At 43.6% G+C, this 27,955-nt stretch overlaps 1 protein-coding gene across 1 annotated transcript in view; it reads left to right on the forward strand.

Moving 5' to 3' along the window:
* The window catches only part of nherf1b (NHERF family PDZ scaffold protein 1b), a 74,558-nt gene that overhangs the window by 35,918 nt on the left and 10,685 nt on the right, over window positions 1–27,955 (forward strand). Inside the window, exons 2-4 of the mRNA XM_080722950.1 lie at window positions 12,274–12,444; window positions 17,794–17,947; window positions 26,901–26,944. Coding sequence (XP_080579076.1) covers window positions 12,274–12,444; window positions 17,794–17,947; window positions 26,901–26,944 — 369 coding nt within the window. The remainder of the gene's footprint in view (window positions 1–12,273; window positions 12,445–17,793; window positions 17,948–26,900; window positions 26,945–27,955) is intronic.

The raw sequence follows: 27,955 nt of genomic DNA on the forward strand, positions 1-27,955 counted from the left end.
CAGAATCCCTTGTATGCCCATACGCCTGTTTAAGACTTTCTACGTGGATTTTATTTGTGTTAACGTAGGGTAAAGTAGGATGCTTTCACCCATGAACAATGGTGGTGTCTGTGGAATTTTAAAATGTTTTTCTTTTACCACGACCCGGTAAATTATTTTAACATGGACTCCAATGGACGCGCATCCCCGGGACCCCAGGACCATGACATGAATGAGTCCCTGGGCGACTTGAATGAGTTTTTGATGCGGGATGCGCACGTAATGACATCACTGTGACATACTGTCTCTTAGCGGAAAAGATGTCTTAGGGGGAAAGATGTAGCCTACATATTCACATACCGTACTATGACATACATTTAAGGTGCTATAAATTAACAGTGTAACTGTAATTCAGGGGTGCCCTGAGCAAAAGAATGTGAGAACCACTGCTATAGCTGTGTGATACGCCCCACAGTCACACACATGTCCCCTGGCACAGCAAGAGGCAAATATGAAACCAGACAACTGACAGGCTGAGTGGCATCACACACACACACACACAGGCACACGGGTATGCATGTGCACATGCACATGCACATGCACACACACACACACACACGCACGCACGCACGCACGCACGCACGCACACACACACACACACACACACACACACACACACACACACACACACACCGCTCTCCTTTTTAGGCACATGCACAAATAGACATCAAGGGGTCTTGAGCCCTTGCCCTTTTATCCATCTATAAAAAGTGTACCATGAATGTAGTTTGCTTTTTTCTTTATGGTGAAAATGCAAAAGCCTTCTTTCCATGCCTAAAGGCAGCATTCATGAGAATTGCCTTGTCCAAACTCTCCTGAACTTGAATGCAGCATCTTATATTGAAACAATTACCCTTTCTGTGTAGAAATCCATGCCGTTACGCCACATCTCCAATATTGACTTGATTATGCTTAGTTCAGTGTGGTATCAAGCACCTAAAATAACCGACCTCCAAGCTTGACGTGAGCTTGGAGGTCTGCTATTTTCGATATTTTCTCCCCAAAGCCATTTTAGAAATTTCAGCCCCTGCCTCTCAAACATTCTCTGCACGTCCCTGCTCCTTTTACCCCTAGCTGCCTTCCTTCTGCCCCTAGCTGCTGGAAAGGGTGCTAACTGCCTTCCTTATGCCCCTAACGGCGCAGTCTAGTCTATTCAGAGAGAGAGAGAGAGAGAGAGAGAGAGACACAGAGAGAGAGAGAGAGAGAGAGAGAGAGACAGAGCTGTCATGAAAAGTGTTCTGCTCATTCATCTTGTTTCCTTGTGGCCATCTATGCCTATGATTACAACTAAAGGCATGCAAAGCAAGCAGTATGTTCCTTGGAAACAGGAAAAGAGTTCTGATCCGTCCCTCCTTTGAGCCGTTCACTGAGCAATGTTGTGCAGCAGAAGGCATACACACGTCATCATATTGAATCTGTCTGTCCACTTAAAGGATTGTAAAGGAAGAATTAGGTCATGTTTTTGTACTTAGCTTAGCTTTCTTGTTGATTTTATGTGTCTTGACTTTGAATAGATAAATTAAAATGCAGTTGAATTAGATGACCCTCAAGTGACAGTTATTCTGTCAAGATAATTTTTGACCTATGTCTGAAACATCTCAATCTGCCACAGTAAACATTAAAGGGCCAGTTCACCTCTGGGACAACCAGATCTTATTTTATTGTTGTTTTGGAGTTATTTTTTGTGTTCAATCTGTGTTTTGAGATATTTTAGTATTTCGGCATGAATGATGATGCATTTTGCATCATATGATGACTCATATGATGCAAAATGCATCATATGAGTCTGGTTGTCCCAGAGGTCAACTGGCCCTTTAACAAATTATTTCAAAAGCATTTTCATTTCTATTCTTTAAGTGTGCAAAGCCTTTGTTGTTGGGGGCGGATTAAAGATGGAATTCAGTGGCACTGAAGCACCAGGGCCCACTGCCTGCAGGGCTCTGTATACATTGTATTCAAAATAAAAAATAATTATTAATAATAATTAAAAATTATTCTTTTTACTCTCATCTTGAAAGCCTTGCAATTGTAGGAGGAAATCTGATTTCTATTGTCGCCATTTGACACTTCACACAATGCTAAACCAAACAACAGAGAGGGACACAATAATTGGGCAAAACTTCATACTGGACAAGGAAACCTTGCGCTTATGACTTACACAATGTAGACAACAAGTCAGTCTGCTGCGTTCTCTTTCAACCCCCGCGGTAGGCAGCTTTAAACCGTAGCTACTATACACACAATCTGCATTGTCTGTTGCATTGTCGTCAATTAAAATAAACTTTCTGGCGTCAGAATAATGGGTGAAGTTGAATTTAATGCTCAAACATTAGTACCTAATAGGGTAGGCTATGGCTCTGTTGGCTGTTGCACTTGAGATTCAGCACTGAATGTATGATTGTGCGTTGCTCTCTGAGCTGTCTTGGAGCAGAGACTTGTAAATCTGTGCCCAGTGCCTGTGTTAGCGGCGATTGTGCTGGCAGTCAGGGCCGTGCGCTGATTCACTGGGTGCGAGAGAGTGCACTTTCTCCCAAATAGGTAGAATAAGCGCCCCCCATGTTTTGTGCCGATCTGCATTGAGCGAGATGCTGATGATTGTAGTAATGATATGGCTTACTGTCTGTAGATCAGCTGCAATAATGTGGAAGATGGAGAAGGGGATGGGGTCATGGTCAGAGGCCAGCTTCCTCTGTTAAAAGGCAGAAAACTGCTTTTCTTTTTGTGCAAATAGAAAGCAGGGATTTTCCTGCATAGAGGCATTTTTGGGACAAAAAGAAGAGCTTTTAGCCACCACCACCACCAAAGGAAAATCACCAGCACCAGAATTATAATAATTGAAAATAAAATATATGTCTTTAGTAAGACAAGCTGTTATTTGCTTATGGTTGCCGAATGATTTGTGGCATTCCAGTCCAATCTCCCTCAAGCTCACCCCTTCCACCCTCCCTCCCATATAGTGACGCGTTGTGAGCTTGTAGATCTGCTATTTTCACTTTATTTATTTTTAATTGTTTACATTTTTGGAAACGTTTCACCTTTAATCATGACACGACTCAAAATAGAATTAATAAACTATTTTATTAAATATTCAAAATGATCATTAGCGATTACCTTTTCGTATAATCGATCAAATCAACTGTTGCGCCTGTAGCAGGGGGGGGAAAAAAACATGGAAAGTGGACTTGGCTGTGGATCATGAGAGGAAGAAGTCAGAGAGGAGTGAATAAATGAAAGTGGGAAAAAGGTCATCAGATTGGCTAGGTTTGTGCCCTGAAGCGAGGGTTGACAGACAACAAAAGCTGGCCATCGATAGCTGGCTGGCCAGTGATTATTTTAACTGGGGCCTGAAAAGGTTGAGAACTACTCTTCTACAGCCCTGAGCAGTGTCGGTCTGAATTGTAGCCTTTCCATTGGCAGAGATAGTGTGTATTTTAAGGTGCTTTCACAACACTGTTATACGGGATGAATCAGTACTTCTCATAACGCAGATAGTTGGTCAGCCTGTTGTAATACCAGACCGGACCCGAGATCCGAGATTCGTACGGGTCTGGATCCATGTTTTAGCATAATCACTCATCAGACCCGGTCGGGTCGATTCAGGCTCCTCCCCCAAAAAATACATAATTTGGGAATGAGCCCATGTTGCCCATGTGCAGTCTCACCTGTACAGTCGGTAGATCACTAGAGCGTGCACTCGCCACAGTCCTCTTAACTGTAAAACAAACAAACACACACTCACACTCACACACACACACACACACACACACACACACACACACACACACACACACACACACACACACACACACACACACACACACACACACACACAGACCTCCCTCTGAGATTTGCCTCGCTCCCCTGCTAATTGGTGCTTTGAAGCGGTGCGTCAGCATGTGTTTAACTTAATTTGGTCCCTGTCAAATAAAGTTTCAAGCACCGATTTCATATTTCTTTGTGTGTTTAACAAACACTGCCGATACATTGTGTGTGTGTGTGTGTGTGTGTGTGTGTGTGTGTGTGTGTGTGTGTGTGTGTGTGTGTGTGTGTGTATGTGTGTGTGTGTGTGTGTGTGTGTGTGTGTGTGTGTGTGTGTGTGTGTGTGTGTGTGTGTGTGTGTGTGTGTGTGTGTGTGCACACACGCGCATTTGTGTGTGTGCAGTACTGTAGACAATGCGTTCCTGTTTAGTTTTTCTCTCTGTGTGCATTGATTTCTCTTTTATATGAGGAAGTTGAGCTAACAGAGGGAAGCATTTTGAGGGAATATGTATCATCAGTTCCTGTGCTCCACTTCCCTCCCCTGTGGAAAAGGTTTCTTTGCATCACAGAAAGAACCTGATTTGTACTTGGTTGCACGCTGGTGCTGCGTGCTGTGCAATGTCAGATCTACAAGCTCCCACACGTTGTGTGAACTTGTATTTCTACTATTTACAGAGCACAACACTGGCACGCAGCAAGGTATAAACCGGACTTTAATCTTTGAATAACGACAAGCAACTCTGTTTTCCTCTCTCTCTCTCTCTCTCTCTCTCTCTCTCTCTCTCTCTCTCTCTCTGTGACCTGTGCGTCTCTGATTCTGGGCAGGGCATAACAGGTCAAAACATCCATGCAGCGAAAGTAAGCATTCAGCAAAACAACTGGGAGTTGTACAGTATGGGGAGGAAAGGGGAAGAGTCAGAAGTGGGAACTGAACTTTGGGTCTGTAACCTGAGGGTCACCGTGACATAAACGTTACACCTCCCTGCTCACTCCGCCCTAAATTCTACAAAACATAATAATAATAATGATGATAATCGAGTCCTGGAAGCCTGCGTGGAGGGCCCAGGAATGCATGCAAATGTAACGAAGAGTCTGACCAAAAGAAATGCACAAGATATTTGCTGAGCAAAAGCCAGAGCTTATCTGACACAAATATTTGGTTGTAGCCTCAGTGATCTATGTGGGGGGAAGTTATGTGAGATGCTCTCTGTGTTTGTTTGTGTGTGTGTGTGTGTGTGTGTGTGTGTGTGTGTGTGTGTGTGTGTGTGTGTGTGTGCGTGTGCGTGTGCGTGTGCGTGTGTGACCCAAGCAAATATGTTTTCTAAACCATTGCCGTTTCCTCATTGTACATGGAAAAGCAAGTACTGCATATACTGACTCGCTTAAAGGAGTAGTTCATCCCCAAAATGACTTTTTTTCTATTGATTACTCATGCCATGGAGACTTGAGTTCAATAATATTTTTTGGTTTTTGTCACATTCCTAAGACAAAAATTTGATTCGAGTAAATTTACCCCCATTGATGCATCCGGAACGAATGGGGGTAAATTTATTGTTATCACATTTTTGTCTTAGGAATGCGACAAAAACCTAAAAATATTATTGAACTCAAGTCTCCATGGCATGAGTAATCAATAGAAAAAAAGTCATTTTGGGGATGAACTACTTCTTTAAAGGATTTCTGTGGATAACCTACAGATTGTTCCCTTTACTGTGATGACTTCTTCAAAGGGCCCACAGCTATCAGTCGCTATGTTGACACTTGCAGTTTGTCTGCTTTCTTTTGCAGAACTTTGGAGGACTGGTTGCATGACGTTTTGGGTAGATTTGTTTTACCGTCTCTGTCGGGTGGAAACCTTATATGCTTGTATGTCCAAAACTGTTACCTTTCACTGTTCAAATTCAAAAGCAGCAAAAGCAGCAGATCTACAAGCTCCGTGCCGCATTCCGAACCTGTAGATCTGCTACTTTTGCAGATCTTGTGTGACGCTGTAGTGTGATCATGTACGATGTTAATTTACCCCAAAAAGCAAACAAACAAACAAAAAAAACCCAGTTAAATATGGAGATGAGAGATTTCTGCCCCGACAGCAACGTTACCGGTATGTTCCAGTGTACAAGCATGCAAATAAGTATCGTCACAGTGTAGACACACATGCACCCGTACACACGCACGTGCACACACACACACGCACGCACGCACGCACGCGCACACACACACACACACACACACACACACACACACACACACACACACACACTGTGCACTCAGAACATGCAGTGGGAGTGAGTTACGATGTCCTCCTCAGTTCTCTTCCTTGTGGTTTGTGTGTGTTCAGCAGATTCCAGGGATTCCGTCCCCTCATGGAGATTCTTGCTCGCTCCTCTCCTCTCCTCTCAGACACAGACCGACCTCTGTTGTCCCTGCCAGGCTTCCGCTGACCCTCACCCCGTCGTGCGGCCGGCGGCGAGGCCTTACGCCGGCCACTCAGACATACTCACACTGCGCCAGCATCAGTTTCGTAGACTAAAACTAGATGTCCGTCGACTAACTGTTTTTCGCTGACGAAAACGAAATAGAAACGAATTAAGAACTAGGCCAAAACTATGACTAAACATACTGACACTTTCGTCAGCAAATAAAAACTAAACACAAATGTTAGTGAGGGACCACTAGTGGGAGAAGAGATCCAACAGATGAGTCATCATGGGAGGGTGTCACAGACTGAATATAGCTGATTTACAGTTTCACAACGCGTTGCGCTGCGAGGCGTTGTGAGCTTGTAGATCAGCTATTTTCAGCACGGGGTTTTGTGGCGTTTTTATCCTTTAAGACAGATAATGTTGCCCTGGTATTTCATCGTATACACAGGGCTTCAGTTCATTTGTGCCGGAGCTCCGGTACCTGGCCGCTCCGCTCCGTCACCTCAAATGAACTTACAATACCAAATGCCATCGTCCCTTCCCGCAATGGACAAGGGCTTGTTCCTTAATCGCCACATTTGAAAACTAATTTGCTGAGAGAGAGAGAGAGAGAGAGAGAGAGAGAGAGAGAGAGAGAGAGAGAGAGAGAGAGAGAGAGAGAGAGAGAGAGAGGGGGGGGGGGGGGGGGGGAGGAAAAAACCTGACCAGGTTAGAGTGTCTGTCCTGAGATTGGGAGGTTGTGTTTCGATCCCCTGCCCAGGACATACAGTATCAAAGACTAGGAAAATGGGACCCAGTGCCTTCCTGCTTGGCAGTCAGCATCAATGGTTGGATTGGGGTAGTAAGTCCCTGCGTCATACTACTTGTACATCATGTCTGGGGGATGTACTTGTACTAAGACCAAAACGGAGCGTTACAGACTTTCCTTGTGCCAACAGCTATCAGACTATACAATGAGAGATGAGAACTCTCCTTTTGTATTCAGGGCCGTTCATTCTGTTGTGGATCGTTAACAACTTTAAAAGAGTTTCAGACTGTTTGAGTCAACTGGTGAATGCCTGTGGCGCTGTGTTGGTTTGCTCGCGTGTGATTGTGTGTGTGGTTTTTTTAATGGTTGTGATGCGTCCAAAACTGTTACTTTTCAGGATTGAAATATAAAAGCATCAAAAGTAGCAGATCTACTGTACCTACTGCCGCGTTTTGATCTTGTGGATCTGCTATTTTTGTGCTTTGTAAGATGCTGTAGTGTGATCAAGTAGAGTGATAATCTACAGAAAAACACTAAAAGTTGGAATATGGAGGTAAGAGGTTTCTGACAGCAATGATATACTTTGTAAACCCTGTGCAAAAATGCTAACCACTTAAACCATATCTTCTCTACTCTAATTGAAGCCAGGCCCCAGTTAGCCCGTATGTGTGCGGACTACAAACTCATAGCCCAGCAGTTACTGTCAAATTGTCTTCAAACTATACCACAAAAATCTCACATTTAGCCCTTGACTCACACGCCGCTCAGCCATAGTAGTTGCGGTAACTCCTCTCTTCTACTGTTACTAGGGTTTCATGCGAGACGTGTTTGCGCAAGCCTCTGAGCCTGTATGGTCGTGATGCACCATATTTGGTTTCCTATCGAATTCTGTTCATGTCCGTTGCATCCTGGCATCACTGCAATGGTATTACCTGGTATTACCATCTACACCAATGGTTTTCACCATTGGTGTCAAATAGCTGAGCTACAAGCTTGTGCAAAAAGCTCGCAACACGGCACATGCGAGTTTGTAGATGTAAATGTAGATCTGCGCTAGATGTGAGCTATCCTGGTAATCCCCTCCTGGTGCGATCAGTGTCAAACATGCAAATGAGGCAGCCAACAGCAGTGTGATTAGACAGCTAAAAGAGGAAGCACAGTCAACCACACTGACAGTAGGGTGCATCTCGTCACTGTCGGGCAGAAACCTTGTATCTCCAAGTTTCAAACCTGTCCGTTTCTTTCATGAAGTAATGGAAATAGCCGATCTACAAGCACACAACGCCTCGCGGTGCAATGCGTTGTGTGCTTGTAGTCTTGTACCTAGATCGGCTATATTCAGTACTTTAACTTGTTTTTTAAATAATTATAAAAAAGGAACAGTTTTGGACATACAAGGTTTCCATCCGACAACAACGATCTCTTAATGGGTTGTGGGACAGAGAAGGGCGGCAACCAGAAGCACCACAGGGTGATAACTGGCTAAATCACTCACGCACGCACGCACGCACGCACGCACGCACGCACGCACGCACGCACGCACGCACGCACACACACACACACACACAGGTTTGTGTTTTGTAGTAAAATATATCGTCTCTCTCAGGTGGAAACTAAGTGGAAACCTCATATCATAGGCTATTTTGATTGTCTTAAGTACCAGCTCTCATGCCTTAACTTAAAGGCCTGTCCGTACTGTCTCCGACCACCGAACTTTTCGTCGGATAGTTTCCGACTTTCCGACGTGCAGCTTTCCTGCGAGTGACGTCATTTTGTAGTTGAACCGGACCTTCCCGACGAAAAGTTCGATGGTCGGAGACATTATGGAGACAAGCCTTTAAGTTAAGGGACAAGAGCTGGTACTTAAGACAATCAAAACAGAGCCCTTAAAATGTCCTAAACAAGTGTTAAGTTTCAGCATTCAAATTCAAAACCAGCTAAAGTAGCAGATCTACAAGCTCAAAAGGCACCGCGAGCTTATAGGTCTGCTACTTGTGATGCTTTTGTGTGACGGTGTAGTCAAGTAGGCGCGTTCATTTTACGAGGGAAAAAAAAAGAAATTACAGAAAAAAAACACCAACAGTTAAAATATGGAGATAAGAGGTTTCTGCCCGACCAAAAAAAAAGTAGTTTTTATCAGTATCATGGCAGTCCTATTGACTTCTTGGAAGACGAGGAAAGCATTGTGTTGAGAGTTGAAGGGTGGGCAGCTGGTCAAGGAAACGTCTCTTCTCTCTGCTCTCCAGCTCTGTGTGCCCCCCATGTCACTTAAGTGTGCTGGAAACAGGTGGAGTCTTTGAGGAAATCCAGCTTTTCCTGGAGCTCCACAGAGTAGGGGAGAGGTTAGCTCCTCAGACAAAAGCACATCTTCCTGCTTGGAGGCGGCGTGGTGATGATGGGCCGCCAACGCCCACATGACCACCTCCTCTCCAGGAGAGCTCTGGAAGGACCTGGCTGGAATGCATTTTTTACGCTTTATTAATTCAACCATTATTTTACGCTTTAGCTATTGAAAAATAGCAGATCTAAAAGCTCACAGCGCGGCACCGAGTGCCGCGCTGCGAGCTTGTGGATCTGCTATTTTTAGCTTGTGGATCTGCTATAAGTTTGTGAACATTTGTGCAATTCTTTGAATATTTTTATATATTTGCTATCAGTGTCTTCTAAATCCTGCTAAGGTTTTTGAAAAAGGCATGTTTCTATGTCAGTGGTTCTCAAACTTTTTCATGTCAAGAACCCCCAATAGTATTATGTATTTGGCCGCTAACCCCATCTCAAAATATTTTGTTCAAGAGACCCCTTGGAAGCAAGGATTTGAGTTACAAATGTTCGCTTTAAAAATATACATATAGGCCTATTCAAAGATTCACACAAATGTTCAGGATTTCTCTGAAATAGCAAGCAGATCTAGAAGCTTAAAATTACACCGTTTGAATTGGTCAATGTTCTCAAACTTTAAAAATGTAAAATACATCATTTAGCCCCCATCTACAAGACACATCTCAAAGGGACCCGTTGTGCACTTGTAGAATGTATATTTTCAATATTTGTTGAATATTTGAGAGAGAGCCCATCGGTCATTATCAAGAAATAACAGAGAGAGAGAGAGAGAGAGAGAGAGAGAGAGAGAGGAGAGAGAGAGAGAGAGAGAGAGAGAGAGAGAGAGAGCTGAATGGGTGTAGCCTTAATATATACTTCATTGTCAGACAATAATGCAGCTCCTCAAGTCCTGCCTCTCACAGCATAACAGAGTATAAATAAAGACTGTAAGTCAGAGGACTTTCCTGTGTTTGGGAAATGAATCATGGACTCATTGTTTCTGGTGGTATTCTGTTGGCTAAGGGTGGGAGCACAGAGCCAGTCATTGTCACAATTATTACATGCTTTGCCTAATCGCAAATTCATCATAATTATTCGTGTGACAAATTAATGGTCAAATAAACATCATGATCGTGACAGCTAACTATACACGTCACGGCGATGCTGTGTCCCTCCTGTCTTTATCTGTATTAGCCACTACTATAGCTAAATAAAGAAGACCTCTTCCGGGACATTAGCCACTAGCTAAATAAAGAAATGGCGTCGTCCAAACTTAGCGGAAAAGGGAGGCTCTGGGTCCAGAGAGTGTGGGAGTGGCTGACCGACCACGTACGGACGGACGGACGGCTCCAAGTCTTCCTGGCTTCCCAGCATGCAGTGCGGTGCTACTGGTGGGGTGTGGAAAGGTCAGAGGTCAGCGCACAGCTTCCATTGTCCTGCTCAGAAAGCCTGGAGAGAGCTGTGGGTCCTGGGCCAACTCTTCCGGAGCTTGTTCCCTTCCCTTCCTTTCCCTTCCCTTCCCTTCTCAACCAGGCTCTCTCTCCAATCCACTTTATTTATAGAGCACATTTACATCAACAGCGTTGGACCAAAGAGCTGTAAACTCAGTAACATACACACACACACACACACACACACACACACACACACACACACACACACACACACACACACACACACACACACACACACACACACAGTCACAATCACAGTCACACACACACTACCACGGAAAATTATCATGCAGTCTCCCCTGGTCTTCAGCTTTTTTTGTGGGACCAAAAGAAATGACTGGTCATGCAGTAGACCGCCAAGATAAAAACAAACATTAAGATCTGAAACTGAATCCTGTAACTCAGGGGTCTTCAACGTTTTCAGGCCAAGGACCCCTTAGCTGAGAGAGAGATGAAGCAGGGACCCCCACAACCTTTTCATAGATTCCATATAGTTTCATCATCGTTTGAATTTTTTATGTCAATTTGTGTTTTCAGATATTTAACCACTTGAGCTTGACCTTTTACTCTGTACTTACCAGTCTGCTCTGTTTCCCCTCTACACCAAACCACTTTGCTGAAAATACAAAAAATACAAGCTCACAACGCCTCGCAGCACGAGGCGTTGTGAGCTTGTAGATCTGCTATTTTTGGCTACAGTTCTCGGGAATATGGACACTAGGGTTCATGTTGTTAATATAAAAAGGATTGGAAGATTTGGAGGACCCCCCTGTAGTAACTCTGAGGACCCCCTAGGGGTCCCGGACCCCCCTGTTGAAGACCCCTGCTGTAACTGGATCCTCCATCTCCACACCCCATAACCCCCAGCGGCGACCCCCTCTCGACGGACCCTCCAATCACATTTCTTCCGTTCCTTGCCATGATGACCCCCCTTTTTCCTTCCTGTCTCAGCGAAAAACAAATGGAGTCACGTGTTAAAGAGCCAGCGTCAGTTAATCCCTCGTGACTTTGTACAGTGGCCGAGGCGACAGCGCACAGAACCAGCAGCAGCCGCAGCACAGGACCAGTGTGTCTGTCTGTATGTTCAGCCTAGGCTTAATATTGGCGCTAAACGATTCTCTGGAGCTCTCCATGGTGTTTGTGCCTCTGGTCAGTGCGGGCCAGGGACCCATCAGCACGGTCCAGGTATTTGCCAGTGGCTGTAATTTAGGGGCTTATTAAGAAAAAAAGGTCCTTTCGATTTGCTTTTCCCCTATTAATCGAACAATCGGTTTAATAAAAAAAAAAAGATTATTTTCGTCAAACCATTCGATTCGTTCGATTAACTCCTGCACCCCTGATTAATCGAATAATCTATCCGATCAAATTTTTTTTTTAGCGTTTACAAAATAGGGATTGATTGTTAATCGATTGTTTGAACTGATCCATTCGATTGGTTCGATTAACTATTGTACCCCTCCCTGATTAAGAACGCACTCACGTTACATAGCACGATCATTAAACACATCCACATGTTATGTTCTCTTTCCAGGAGGTGTGCGGCGAGCTGCGGCCGCGTCTCTGTGTGATCCAGAGAGGGAGCAGCGGTTATGGCTTCAACCTGCACAGCGAGAAGGCCCGTCCCGGACAGTACATCCGAGCGGTGGACCCGGACTCGCCGTCAGAGAGGGCAGGCCTCCAGCCCCGGGACAGGATAGTACAGGTCAGTTATAGGTGGGAGGGGGGACTCACGCTGGGTTCCCCAATATGCGGCCCGCGGGCCATTTGCGGCCCACGGGGGGCTACTGTCTGTCCCCCACCAATCCCAGTAATAATGGTGGTATAAGAGCAGCAACAACACTAGTATATCGCCATTGTCGGGTGGAAAACCTGTATCTCAAAATGTGTACGTTCTTTCGCAAAGTAAAGCTCTGCTTCATCACATACAAGGCCGTCGCACAAAAGTAGTGAAAACAGCAGCTCTACAAGCACACAACGCCTTGTGGTGCGAGGCGTTGTGTGCTTGTAGATCGGCTGTTTTCACTAGTTTAAATCATTTTTAAAATGATAAATGCAAAACGAACGGTTTTGGACATACAAGATTTTCACCCGACAACGACGATATCTGAACTAGTAGCGGGAACGCCACCGTTGCCCCCTGCAATGTAGTGGCCCTCGGCTTGGTACCCTAGACATAATTTGGCCCTTGGGGAAAACTAATTCGGGAACCCTGCTTTAGGGCAATGGTTCTCAAACGTTTTGGTGCCAAGGACCTCCAAATAAATATGCACTTGGCTGCGAACCCCATCTATTTTAAATAAATGTTTGAGAGCCACAGGTATTGGTAACCTCAGTACTGTACTGAGCGTAGAAATGGACACAGACAGTTGTGAATATTATTCCCATTGTACACACCAAAGAAAACATATATGCTATATCAGGGGTCTTCAACAGGGGGTCCGGGACCCCTAGGGGGTCCTCAGAGTTACTAGAAGGGGGCCGCCAATTCTTTGTGTTTTTTACATTAACCACTTGAACCCTAGCATCCCTATTCTGAGTGGAACATTAGCCAAAAAATAGCAGATCTACAAGCTAAGACGCCTCGCACTGCGAGGCGTTGTAAGCTTGTAGATCGACTATTTTTGGCAAAGAGGTTTGTAGAGGGAAACGAAGAGCTAAAGTATTTGACAGTATTTTTCAAGTGGTTAAATGTCTGAAGAAACACATACTCCAACATGATGACAGTGTTGTCAAACACGTCTACACTGTCTAAGAAATAAATCTATTTTTAATCTGCAACACAATTTTATACATTATGTACTTCATCTCTCTCTCAGCTAAGGGGTCCTTGGCCTGAAAACGTTGAAGACCCCTGATATATGCTATATGCTTTTTTTTCACATTGTGGCCATAAACTTGAAAATAATTCACCTGCTCAACAGTGTGTCCTAGTGGTAGAGTGGAAGTAATTCAGTGGTGGAAAAATAACACATTTTCTTTTCCCTAAAGGAGCATGAAACTCTTAATTTGTTTTATGGGATTTCAAAACATGAAAAGAAATCTGAAATGTAGGCATGATTATCTGCTGCTGTGGGGGGAGGGGGCGGAGTAATGCACATATCATTGTGTTCTATCAAAGAGAAGCTGTCCGGCGTCCGCACTTGTTGCATTTGCATTTCGGAAACACATTTAAAACCAGCCATTGGAGGTGTAAACAGTATAAAGATTCGGCAACTCCATGTTCTATAACCAGGAAAAATGTGCTGTCTGAGCTTTTATCCATGGTTTTTTAACGTTTTCCAGCCGTGCTCTCAGCTCTGTGTGTGGAGTGGATTATCCGTGGGGACAGCCGGAGGCTGATGCAATGGATGCTACATGGATGCTACGCTACGCTGTCGGCTATTTTGTGACTGTGTAGTGTGTGTGTGCGTGTGTGTGCGTGCGTGCGTGTGACACGTGTTTGTGTATGGTGACAGTGCGCACACGCACACACACTAAACGCCATGTCCACATGCACGAAAAAGTGTTTCTACATCGCAATATTAATATACAGTACTTCCAACATGTAACAAGTGTTACTTTCCACCACTGAGTCGAACAGTCAGCAACAGCCCTGCCCCACGGACCACTGTCGAGACTGCAGCCGCAAGCACAACAGTGTATTTTGTGAGCGGTCTGTTGACGGAGTCCCTGCTCTGCTCTCTGTCTGTAAGCAGCCTACAAATCTATATAAAACAAACATTAATATTAATTAGATAAGCCACGTCACGCCGAACTAATGGTATGCAGTGAGCAAATATTTAATGAGTGGCGCGAAATATTTATTTTCTACCCTGAAACTGGAAGAACACAGAAATAGCTACAGAGACAGCAGAAAGCTCTGAATCCACAAGCATATGGACAAAATGAACCATATCACTACTCCCTATCACAAGTGACTCATTGATAAAATATATATTTATAGAAAAAGTGATTTTGTGTTTCATGGCCCTTTAAGTAAATTCCATCATGTAGAAATAGGCCCACTCTGTCTCCAGTGTTCAAAATGTACTCGAGTAAAAGTACAAAAGTATTATGCAGAATGTCCCATTTCATAAGCTTTAAAAGGTATGAAAATGCTTTGAAAGTAGCAGACGTAATTACGTATTCAATTACGGAAAAGAACCCCACAAAAAGTATAGAATATGGATAGTTTCTGCTCGACAAAACAGCAACAATATGCAAATAAGACCAAAAGGTTTCCCATGTGTAAAACATTTCACTTTCTGTTTTTACAATTTCCTTCCATATTTCTTTTACTTTTTTATGTTTTGTTGTAGAGTTGAATTTGACAGCACATTTTGTTTTAGTTTTAGTCATAGTCTTTCGAATGAAATCCCATTTAGTTTTAGTCATATTTTAGTCATCTGAAATGTTCTCAGATGATTTTACAGTTGGTTGCACGCTGCAACGCGTTGTGAGCTTGTAGATCTGATATTTTCAAACCGCAACACCCAAGCGCAACCAAACATGAAATTGTCTTTTAGTTCTGGATCTCTTCTCCACCAGTCCCTCCCCAACGTTTTAGTCTTGTTTTTATTTGTTGACGAAATTGTCAACATATTTAGTCTCAGTTTTAGTCACCATAGCTTCGTTTTTATTTCGTTTTTAATTCCGACTTTGTCAGTGAAAAAAGATGACGAACATATTCATCGTCATAGTCGATGACATCAACACTATTTTGTTGTGAATTAATGCACTGTAAAAGCCCAGCCATGTGGCAGTCAGACTATGAAACAAACATCTCACTGTTTGCTCTGGCATGACCTGTATTCAGAACTTCACAAGTGCTCAGGCTCAGGCAGTTAAGAGGAATGTTATTTCAACTAACAGTGGCTTTGATGGGTTTTGTGTACCAGAGCTGTTACTGGAAGTTAACTAGCTTATAGACTGGGGATAATCAGCTTTGTGTGTGTGTGTGTGTGTGTGTGTGTGTGTGTGTGTGTGTGTGTGTGTGTGTGTGTCTGTGTGTGTGTGTGTGTGTGTGTGTGTGTGTGTGTGTGTGTGTGTGTGTGTGTGTGTGTGTGTGTGCGCGTGCGCGCGCGCGTGTGTGCATGTGTGTGTGCGTAATTCCATTTACCACAATTGGTAGTGAAAATAGCAGATCTACAAAAAAGTAATTTTCATACATTAACAGATTCAAACTTTTTATAAAGAATTTCATAAAAAAAAAAAAAAAAAAAAAAAAATATATATATATATATATATATATATATATATATATAATATTCTGCTTATTCTATAGCATATCTTAAAGTTGTGAGCTTGTAGATCCGCTATTTTCACTATTGGTCCCGGGGAAGACATCACATTTCACTTTTGGTTCTGGAGCTAAAATGTGTGGAAAGCACTGTTGGAAGGCTTGAGGGTTTTCACGGCCAGACCTCTAAAAACCACAGTTTCCTCAATGAGTTCATCAAAGACTGCTAACATTGAATGAGGATCAGTGACTCACCCACCAAAGACACTTTCAAACATGCACTTGCACTGTATTATGGAGGTTTTCCAGAGTTCAAGTGGAGAGGCTGTACTTTTGAACACTCTGAGAGTGTAGAAATGAGATTACACTCACAAGATTTACAGACCTGTTATTGTCATTCAGGGCTAGCTCTTTATGTGTTCTGGTAATATTATTGTCTACTCATGTTGTATGTCCAATGGCAAAAAATATATATATTATTTTGACAAAAATGTCCACCATAAGCCAGCAAGGCCCCTGTGTAGAGACCAATGTACTCTGAAAGATACTGCATTAGATCCTCTCATCTCCCTCAGGCTGTGCCTGTGTTATATTTACATGGGCGTGGCGTACGTCTACTACCCAGACCCCGGCCCTCACCTTATCAAACAGACTATTTACCTTCATGTGTCTGAACCGTACAATCTCCTGTTGCGTGCTACAGTACATGTGTGAACGGCCAACACCGGACAATGTCCCGACCTGTTCCCCTGGACATTTTCCAGTGTTCATTATGTGACAGTGACAGTGGCTTAAGACACCTTTAACACATGTTCAGAGAGTGCATGGCAGAGTCCTGCACTGGTCCAATTTTGACAACCTGCACCTGCCCCGTCGTCAATAATAAGATCTGTATGCCGACCCGTGGATATTTGATAATCATTTGATTATCATTTCGTATCGGATGAAAGTTGTGAGCTATTAGATAGTCTATTCGCTTATGATGAATGCCCAAAATAGTGATTGATTATTACTTGATTATTTCATTACATTTTGGATAACTGGTTTGTTTGCACCCCTAAAGAGGGATGGAGGGAGGAGAGCCGTGTTTTCAGAAAACAAGTCCAAGAGCAGCGACGAGGCCACATGAGCACTTTAAAACTATATGCCTCGACTTTTTGAAAACAACGCGTCGCGCTGCAAAGCCCAAATAAGAAACTATATTATATTAATACAAGCAGACATGGCAAAACTAAGCCTGGGTGTCTCACTCCCCTCCCCCCCCCCCCCCCCCCCCCCACGAGGAGCGGGGTTTTGTGCTGAGCGGACACCCATTGTTAGTGCTGTTACTGCCCAAGCTGCTATTGTCTGGCTTCCTCTCTGGAATTGGCTTTAGACGTTCACACCCATGAACCCCCCCCCCCCACACACACACACGTTTGTACATCGAAAAGCAACACAGCGGAAAACAATGGTGTGACATGCGTCTTCTTTTATTTTCCTGAGCCAAGTAGGCCTATTTCATGAAGGTCTCAATCGTTCAGAAATCCAATGTTATTGGATGTTATTTCACCGAATCTCCGGTGTGAGTCCGACACCCCAGTGCGACGAATCTGCCGGCTGGAAGTCTGAAAATAGCAGATGTCACAATAGAACAGTGTTATACAAAATGTAATGCCTCAAGTCTTAGTGCTCGTCAGGGTGGGTGGGGGGTCCCCAGTTAAAATATGATTATTTTGGGGGTCGCGGCCTGACCTGAGCCACTGGTCTACAGGTGAACGTACGTGTGTCTCCTAACCGGTAGTGTTGTCTACAGGTGAAGGTGTGTCTCCTAACCGGTAGTGTTGTCTACAGGTGAATGGCGTGTCGGTTGAAGGGAGGAACCATTCGGACGTGGTGGCGGCCATTAAGGCGGGCGGTGAGGAAACGCGCCTCCTGGTGGTGGACCCCGAGACAGACGCCTTCTTCAAGAGGTGCCGGGTGGCCCCCACCCCAGACCACCTCACAGGTGAGACACAGACAGCCTTATTATTAGGGCAGGACGTCCCAAACTGACCGTGGCAAGGACACCCACGTTAGCCCTAAAGCCTCTGACCAAGGTCCCTGTGTTGCAAATTGGCTTAAATAAAGGTAGGGTGCAGTAAGTGATTTTCTTTAGTTAAAATAAGTGTTAAATAGCTCTATTCTGATAGTACCATTGCCATTGTGTCTGTTCAGTAATAGGAGTCTCCATGTTGTCTCTCCAGGGATACCAATTGTATCCAACTAGAGGTTCGCGGGCCTACGGCCCGCTCACATCTAGAGTCCACGCCCGCTTCTTTACTAAAAAAAAGTAAAAAAAAAATAGTTCCGCCACAATAGTTCCCCCCCCCCAAATTTTTTATTTATTTATTATTATTTTTTTATTACTTTTTTTTTTTACTTTTTTTTTTTTTTTTACTTTTTTAAAACATTTGAGACCCCCCCCCCCCCACACACCAAATTTATCGCATCCACAGTAGCCTATTTACTATGTGTCTGCCTCAAAATTACTTATTCATTATTGAGGGTTTGATTTGCAGAATTAAATAACAGCCACTGAGTGCAAGTTACTGTACCTGGTTGATGTTCGAAAGTACATGTTTTTAGGTAATTTTACACACATCTTGTTGTTCATAGCTTATGTCGGTGTCAGTGGATTGATGATGGGAATACTTCTAGTCTAGTAACACATTCGAATACAGGCATGTTCCTTGTAGTTGGAGTACTTTTACTTAAGTAAAAACATTTGAGTACTTTTTGCAACTGATGTTGATGTTGGTGTTATAGACACACACACACAGGAGGGAGGGAGAGAGAGAGGGGAGAGAGGGGGAGGGGACACACGCGCGCGCGCGTTTGCAAGAGAGAGAATAGGGAGAGAGAGAGACGATGTAGAGAGAGAGGGGAGAGAGAGGGAGGGGGAGAGAGAGGGACGAAGACGACGCAGCGAATTGCATTACTGTTGTGCTTTTACTCGAGTACATTTTACTCGAGTACATTTTAGTGAGCAGATACGGCCGTAGGGTGGACATTTGAGTACTTTTTGCAACTGATGTTGCCGTTGGTGTTATAGACACACACACACAGGAGGGAGGGAGAGAGAGAGGGGAGAGAGGGGGAGGGAGAGAGAATAGGGAGAGAGAGACACGATGTAGAGAGAGAGGGGAGAGAGAGGGAGGGGGAGAGAGAGGGACGAAGACGACGCAGCGAATTGCATTACTTTTGTGCTTTTACTCGAGTACATTTTAGTGAGCAGATACGGCCGTAGGGTGGTAGCGAATAGCATTACTTTTGTGCTTTTACTCGAGTACATTTTAGATTGCAGCTACGGCCGTAGGGTGGTAGCGAATAGCATTACTTTTGTGCTTTTACTCGAGTACATTTTAGATTGCAGCTACGGCCGTAGGGTGGTAGCGAATAGCATTACTTTTGTGCTTTTTACTCAAGTAGAGCAGATAGGGGGACATGCATAGACACAGAGACAGCACCAGCGCGTGTGCTTTTTTTTACAGAAAGTAATTGCCAGTACCTTTTTGTGCTGTAGTTGGGTTTTTGGTCGTCATTGTCACTGGAGAAAAAAGTAGGTGTTGATGCTCTTGCTGTTGTGGGACTGTGCTCTAACTTTCCAACGTTCCGTCTGTCCTGTGGAAGTGTTGCGGGTTCCTAGCCAGTGGCGTCAGTTCAGAAAAAGCTAAGGTATGGCAACATGGTTGACATACCTTACCAACAGGCATGATACATTTATTTTAAGAAGAAGTAGCTCCAGTCATGTTGCCATACCTTACCAGCAGGCATGATACATTTATTATTTATATTTCGAACTAACTTTTATCTTCCCCCCTGGACCCAGAGACATTCATGGATTTATACTTTTATCTTCCCCCCTGGACCCCCTGGAGCCAGGGTATGGTATATAGCTGCATACCCCTGCCATACCCAAGTACATGTATTATTTCTATTTAGAACTAACTTGTATCTTCCCCCCTGGACCCAGAGACATTCATGGATGTATATTTCGAACTAACTTTTATCTTCCCCCCTGGACCCAGGGTATGGTATATAGCTGCATGGGATGGTGTTTTTTACTGGTGTTTCAGTCAGTTTCAGTCCGAGTGTGGGGAAAGGGTGCGTTCGGAAATGCGCACCGGACTGCGCGGGCGTTTATCGTGGGCTTGCCCAGGCCTTACGGCCTGGGCATAAATATAACGATTGCATTCACCACGGCTTCGTAACTCGCGCGGCGCTCCGCCGGCCGCGCGGCCCTGGCCCGCTCTTCGCGGCCACTCGCGCCTGCGGCGCTCGGGGGCGAAGAGCAGGACCAAGGTCCGCTGGCCTTCGCGCCGCTTGCAATGTCGTGGACAATAAAACGAGCGCACCCTTTCATACACTCTGACTGAATCACCAGTAAAAAACACTCTCTCATAGCTGCATACCCCTGCCATACCCAAGTGACGCCCCTGATCCTAGCGATTAGCGAATCGGCATAGAGGTGGGCGGTATTTTTCCGTACGTTCTCCCTACCGTTGAGTTGAAGTTGAGTTGGAGTGGAGGCAGAGTGGGCGTGACTGGGCATGGAAGTGGGATGCGGCTTTTGCTAAATTGTATAATAAAGATCAGGATAGAGAACTCAGTCAGGATAAAGAGTTAACAAGTGAAATTTCAACTGATGACACCAATAAATGAGCAGACAAAATTGGAACTGGAACACTATACAAAATGAAGCTGATAAATGGGCATTCTCTTCTGATTGTCAAATACCTGAAAATGTATTTTCTACAGTGGTGTGCTGTGGATTGTTTAGCTAGTGGAGCGGTCACGCTCACACCTACTAGGCTTCTTAGCAGGTCACAGAATGGATGGACCATTTATACAGTATGCAACAACCTGGTCGGTCATGGCTGTTAATTCAAGCTGTGACACTCAGCGGATCGGCAGGTTTTCTTAGCGAGGTGCAAAAACAGCCAATGTAATCAGGGGCGTCAATTGGGTATGGCAGGGTTATGCAGCTGCCATACCCTGGGTCCAGGGGGAAAATAAAAGTTACTTTAAAATATAAATCCATAAATGTCTCTTTGTCTATCTGTTCTGGTTATTATGTTGTTAAATTACAGTAAAATAACTACAAATGCAAAATGTAACAAAATGGTCACTTTAACAAGGTATTATAATTATATTCTCCACACGTTAATTGTGGCACGTTTACTAACATGCCAAGTTTAGCTGCACTTGTTCCAGGCTGCCATATCCAGCCCAATTAAGAAACCATAGAAACGTGGGGAAAAATAGAATGTACTTATTAAAATAAATGTATCATGCCTGGCAACATGACTGGTGTCTTGCATGCGCGCCTTAGCTTTTTCTGAACTGATGCCACTGAATGTAATGGTGCATGCGAGGGCGTGCGTGTAGCTTCAAAGCTAGCTACTGTAGCTCCACATAGCTCCACTGTCAGCTCACCTCTGATTTTCTGTTTATTAAAGAGCTGAACTTTTTATAGCAATGATTACTTTCAGAATATAGTGGGGTCTTCATACCTTTTAACCAAAAACCTTTTTGTTTTAACTCAAAAATATCACTTAAAACCCTACCTTTAAAAAAGAGGGGGTCCACAGCCAAAGGCATGTTGGGGGTCCTTGACATGAAAAGGTTTGAGAAATACTGGTTTAGAAGGCATTTGTAGAATCAGCCTCAGTGTTATTAGCCTCCTTTATGGTTCTCACTGTGAGCGCTGTGACACTTGGTGGGCCTCTCTAAATGGTAAATGGTGCATTTATATAACGCCTTTATCCAAGGCACTTTACAGAGATTGTGCATTGCATTCACCCATTCACACACATTCATACACCGATGGAAACCATGCAAGGCACCAACCTGCTCACCGGGAGCAACTAGGGGTTCAGAGTCTTGCTCAAGGACTCTTCGACACTAACTCTGGGGGAGCCCGGGATTGAACTGGGAACCTTTCGGGAACCCTCCGTGTTCTAATAACGGTTAGAACACCCCTAAGCTGCCCCCCCCCCCTCTCTCTCTCTCTCTCTCTCTCTCTCCCTCCTCCATGTTACTTTCTGCTGCTTTGTTCCCACTGCACTGGTAAACACCAGGAAATTAAAAGTCTGTCTACGATGCTGAGTCGTTTGCTCGGCTTTGCCTCTCTATCTCTCTCTCTCTCTCTCTCTCTCTCTCTCTCTCTCTCTCTCTGCCAAAGTACGCAGACAGAAGACTTCCTGCCCCCTCCTGCCGAGCCTTGCATTATAGCCTTGTTATAGATCAGCGCTTCTCAAACTTTTTTTATTTTTTTATTTCAATGACCGCCATGACTCTGAGAGTGAACCAAAAGGACCCCAGTACGGGTTCTCAAACGTTACAGACCTCTTAAGGGTGAAGGGTCCATTTGGAACCCTCTCAAGTAACCCAGAGGGTCCCTGTGTACCCCGCTTTGAGAGGCAGCGTTATAGATCTTTATGTCTATTGAGTAACAGTAAATCCTTTCTGCTTGATGTTTTAACCACATCAACCCTGGCATCCCTATTTTGGGAAGTCATTATAAACAAACTCTGTTTTCTTTTCTTTCTTTTTTTATGTGAAAGCTTTTTTCCCCCTCTTTTCTTTTTGATCTGAAATACTACAGGAAATCCCTAGGGGGAGCCCCTGGTCTTTGATTTCAGAGCAGTAACACTCAGCCAGTCCTCACACAGGCTTGGCTGGACAGTCCTGGTGCCACTCTGGGTGTCATCATTGATAACCATTAGACCTGAGGCAATTCCATGTGTTGTGAGCTTGTCGATCTGCTATTTTCAAAGGACTTTTATACATTTGACAACTTATGAAATGGGACCTTCTGCAAAATGAGTACTTTTACTTGTGGTACTTTTAAGTACATTATGACACCAATACTTTTGTACTTTTACTCAAGTACTGTACATTTGTAATGCCGAACTTGTACTTGTAACATGCTATCTCTACAATAGGCCATAGGGTATTGATACTTTTACTTAAATACAAAAAATTAGCATGTAGATCGGCTATTTTCACAATTTCTGCCTCTAATATTTGACAATTTGACCAATGTTTCATTTGTCTTTTTTGAGGAATTAAAAAGTCCTTAAACTGTGACTTTATAGAAATGTGCAGATAGATACCCTCTATACACTTAAGTTGGTTGCACAAGTTAATCATCTGGGACATTCTGCATAATAATGAGTACTTTCTACTTTTGGTAGGCTACTTTATGTGCATTTTCATGCCAAAATACTTCCATCACTAGGGTGAGTGGTGATTAGCATTTTGAAATCTATTCTGTGCTTAACTGTGAGTCAGTGACTGGGAGCCAGTGACTATCAGTATAAGTGTATATACATGCTATCTGCACATTTCTAAAGGGACAAATTAACGACTTTTAAGACCTTTTTACTATCTCTGGTAAAAAAAAAAAGAAAAGCCAAATTGTCAAATACTATATTAGAGGCCGAAATTGTGGAAATAGAAGATCTACATGCTCACAACGCTTCGCAACGCGAGGCGTTGTGAGCATGTAGATCTGCTATTTTCACAATGGAACAGATGGAGTCAAACTAATGTAATGCCTCAACTCCTACAATTCCTAGAGCGTGTCAGGTTGGGGGGTCCCCGGGTGAAATATGATTATTTTGGGGGAAGCACTGATCTAGGATCATAGGTAAACCAAGAACCTAGCTAGCATCAGTCTAAACAGTATGATATCAAAACATACAGTATAATATCAACAAATAATTAAGTGAATCGAACTAATCAAACCAATCTATTATGAACACAAGCTCACAATCAGACCTGTCATGAGCTTGTAGATCTGCTATTTCTGTTCAGTTGTACAAAGTATGAAGTAGGGATAAAGACAAGTGGATAATGATACTAATTAATTTAGTTGATAAAAAAAAAGCTTCAATGTTATGTGATTAATTGAAAGATTATAGTAGCCTCCAGTCCAGAAAGAGACCCCCCCCCCCCCCCCCCCCCCCCCCAGAAAAAAAGTCCCTAAAAAAGACATTCCATGGAGACGTTGCCCAGGTAACTTCATGTGCTGACCACTCAGTGACTCACACACACACACACACACACACACACACACACACACACACACACACACACACACACACACACACACACACACACATATTTGTATTACTTAAGTGTGGGGATATCAATGTTTCAAACTAGGAGATATACGTGACACGTATATTCCTCAAATTCGTTATGACACACACACACACACTCACACACACACATGCACACACGCACGCACACACACACATGCACACACGCACACATGCACGCACCCTGCCTCTCTGGCCAGCAGCTTTGTTTGGTTTCCAAGGCGCTGGCTCTTGAGTGGCCACTCAGCCCCAGTGCTGGAGCTGTATATTTGGGAGTGGAGAGGCTCTTCTCCAAGTCAGGGACACGCACGCACGCGTGCACACACGCACGCACGCACGCACGCACGCACACACACACACACACACACACACACACACACACACACACACACTGGGGACCTTACGGAGGACACTGCTCTCAGAATAGACACACTGAGCGAACCAGAGTGTGTACAGTAGGTACTGTACTGTACTGTAGGTAAAAACACAGCGACCGGCAAAGGGAAAACATTCACTGTGAGTCATACGGACGGAAGGTAAGAAATGTGTCGGTCCTTTATGATGATCTGTGGCGGACGAAGTACTTCACATTTTTGAGTAAAAATATCAAGTACTTCAGTGTAGAAATACTCATTTTTGAGCAAAAGTATCAAGTTCTTCAATGTAGAAAATAACGCTCCATTCCCATTGAAATGCATCGGCAGAATCCACCCTAGAATAAAAGTGTTGTGTGACCGTGCCCTTGTAAGTAAAAGTCAGGAATTCAACATTTACTTGAGTAAAAGTACAAAAAGTATTGGTATCAAAAGTACCAAAAGTAGAAAGTACTCATTATGCGGAATGTCCCGTTTCACAAGTTTTCAAATATAGTATAAAGTATAAAAATAGCAGATTCACAAGCTGACAATGTGTTGCGTTGTGAGCTTGTAGAATGGTTATATGACGGTTGCTTCTCAAAATCTTTTCATGCCCCAAAACTATATTTGATCCCGAACCCCCCCCCCCCCCCCCCCCCGGGCCACACTTTGAGAACCACTGCTGTGTATACGCGTCTCCCCATTGAGAGATTCGTGTTCGAGATCCGAGTGTCTTCATTGTGGACGGCTACTGGATTAGTCAAGACACCAGAGAGCAGGGCCCCTGTGGCGAGGGCAAGTCATCCAGTCAACCAGTGTTTTTTACTGGAAAGCATCTCTGTCACGTTAGATTTTACTTTAACCATTAATTTATATTTTAGTTATAAAAAAAAAGAAGATATACCAGCTTGTACAAGTTGTAGATCTGTTTTTTTTTAAGTGAACTTTTGTAACTCAAATCTTTGCTCCTGGGGGGTCCCTGGAACAACATATTTGGAGATGGGGGTCCGCGGCCAAATACATATAACTTTAGGGGTCCTTGACATGAAAAGGTTCGAGAACCATTGGTCATAGAAACATGCGTTTTTCAAAAACCATGGCAGGATTTAGAAGACATTCATAGAATCGCCCTCAGGTTCTGAATGGGTTTTAAACTACGGCTGAGGCCCATAATTGTCCGAGGAACATGCGACCGGCATGCAGAGGAACCCTCCGCCCTGTGTGAATAATAGATGGGGCTCTTTACACATAGCTGCGCTATGTAACAGAGGAGATAGAGAGGCATTGGTGGAATGAAAGCGGAGCTGCGGAGAAGGTATTCCTTGATCTAAGCGGAACGAACGGAGCATTCTGCTCTGCTGCTTCTGAAGGCTACAGCTACCGACCGCAGAAAAACACCTGAGAGGGGACCAGAATGAGACAGCCCAGCTTCGGTCTGGTTTAGTACATTGTCTGTGTTGATTCTGACGGCAAATTTTGATTTAGTATTAGTCATATTTTAGTCATCTGAAATGTTTTGGTGTTAGTTTTAGTAGACTAAATCTACAGTTGATTTTGTTGTCTAAAATGTGTTTTGTAGGCCTTGATTGCGTCGCAATGACTGATTTTACACTTGGTTGCATGCTGAAAATACTAGTCTACTAGTGAGCTGCTATTTTCAGAGTGCAACCAAACATCAAATGACTTATAGTTCTACTGGATCTTTTCTCCACCAGTCCCTCCCTAACATTTTAGTCTAGTTTCTTAGTTTTAGTCATCGCAGCGTAGTTTTTATTTGTTTTTTATTCCGTTTTCGTCAGTGAAAAAAAGGTAGTCTGAAAACATTTTTCGTCATTGTTTTAGTCAACGAACGGTATAGGGGGCATTATTGTTGGGGCCAGGTTAATTGGGTAATATTAATGATGATGCATTTATGCTGCGTTCACACTGGGCCAGATGCAAAGACACGCATGAAGATACGAAGGCTAGCTGTACGTCCGCCGTTTCGCGGCTGTACCGCCAAAGCCACGACGGCTACGAAAACGTGTCACTTTAGAATTTAACCACTTTAACCACTATTTTATATTTAGCAATAGCTATTCGAAAATAGCAGATATACAAGCTCATAGCAAGCTCAAGCTTGGAGATCTGCTATTTCTGAAAATCTTTGAATATATACTGTACATTTTTAAAGCAAACATTTGTAACTCCAACCTTAATTTGCTTCTGGGGCAGTGTCCCCGAAGGCCAGTTGTGCGTCGGGCACCACAATGAGTTGCAGCGGCCCTGTTCTGGGGGGTCCCTGGAACAAAACAATTTGGGACGGGGGTCCGTGGCCAAATATAATTCTGGGGGTCCTTAATTAAAAAAAAGTTTGAGAACCACTAATAGAAACAGAGTATTATATAGAATGGGGTCCGCCGGTCTTAATGGGTTAAGTGTGCAGCTGACTGATGGGTGTGTTGGTGTGTTGCAGGTCCGCTGCCTGAGCCGCTCATCAACGGAGACATGGAGGACAAGGTAAGAAGCACTTTACTTAAGACACAGCCAAAACTGGGACATCAGGATAAGTCTAATGGGCCCTATCTTGCCTAATGCCTAAAATTCTTAGGCGATTATTTAATATACTTAAAAATATTTTCAAAACAGAAAATATAGCATCTACAAGCTCATAGTGTGTAGATGTAGATTGTCTATTTTCACTATTTTAAAAGTATTAAAGAAATGCCTTCAAAATTGAGTTATAGCCTAAGGCACAGCACAAGGTAGGGCCCCAAGTATTCTATCATATCCTGTCTGTCTGTCTATAACGTATTACGACACATTGTGAGTGCGTATCAAAGTATTATCAACGTATAAACTAAGTTAAAGTGGTTAAACTTCATTAATTTATCAAAATGTACATTTTAGCTGGAACCTCCTTAAAGAGCCCTGGGTGACCTCAGTGCTCTGAGGTAGCATGTCTTCCTGATGGATGGAGTGCAGGTCAAACATAGTTCAGGCCAGTGGTGGAAAGTTACTTAAGTACATTTACTCAACTACTGTACTCAAGTACACTTTGGAGTAGGGATGGGATTATATGAGAATTTTCTGTCACGATTACTGTGACCAAAGAAATTGCGATCTACAATATTATCGCGATAATCGAAATATCCCAAACATCCATTATCCTGGGGCGGAACATTTGCCAAAGAATAGCCGATCTACAAGCTTATAGATCAACTATTTTTTGGTATCAAGTTATTTCCAGGTCTGTTTTACCAAGAGGGTTGAAATGGTAACGGATATGAAGCTCGGCAAATAAAAGGTGAATTGATCCCAGTGCATGGCGGACGATACATTTAAATCTTCACAATACAATTATTGTGAGTGTTTTTTTTTTGTTTTTTTATCACAATAAACGATAATAACGATTATCATCCCATCCCTTCTTTAGAAGTATATTTACTGGATTATTTCCAATATGCAATATTTCTACTCAACTACATACATCTGAGAGGCAAATATACTTTTAATCCACTACAATTATTT

This window comes from Nannobrachium achirus (assembly GCF_963921795.1).
Source record: "Nannobrachium achirus genome assembly, chromosome: 4".
In the NCBI taxonomy this organism is placed as follows: domain Eukaryota; kingdom Metazoa; phylum Chordata; class Actinopteri; order Myctophiformes; family Myctophidae; genus Nannobrachium; species Nannobrachium achirus.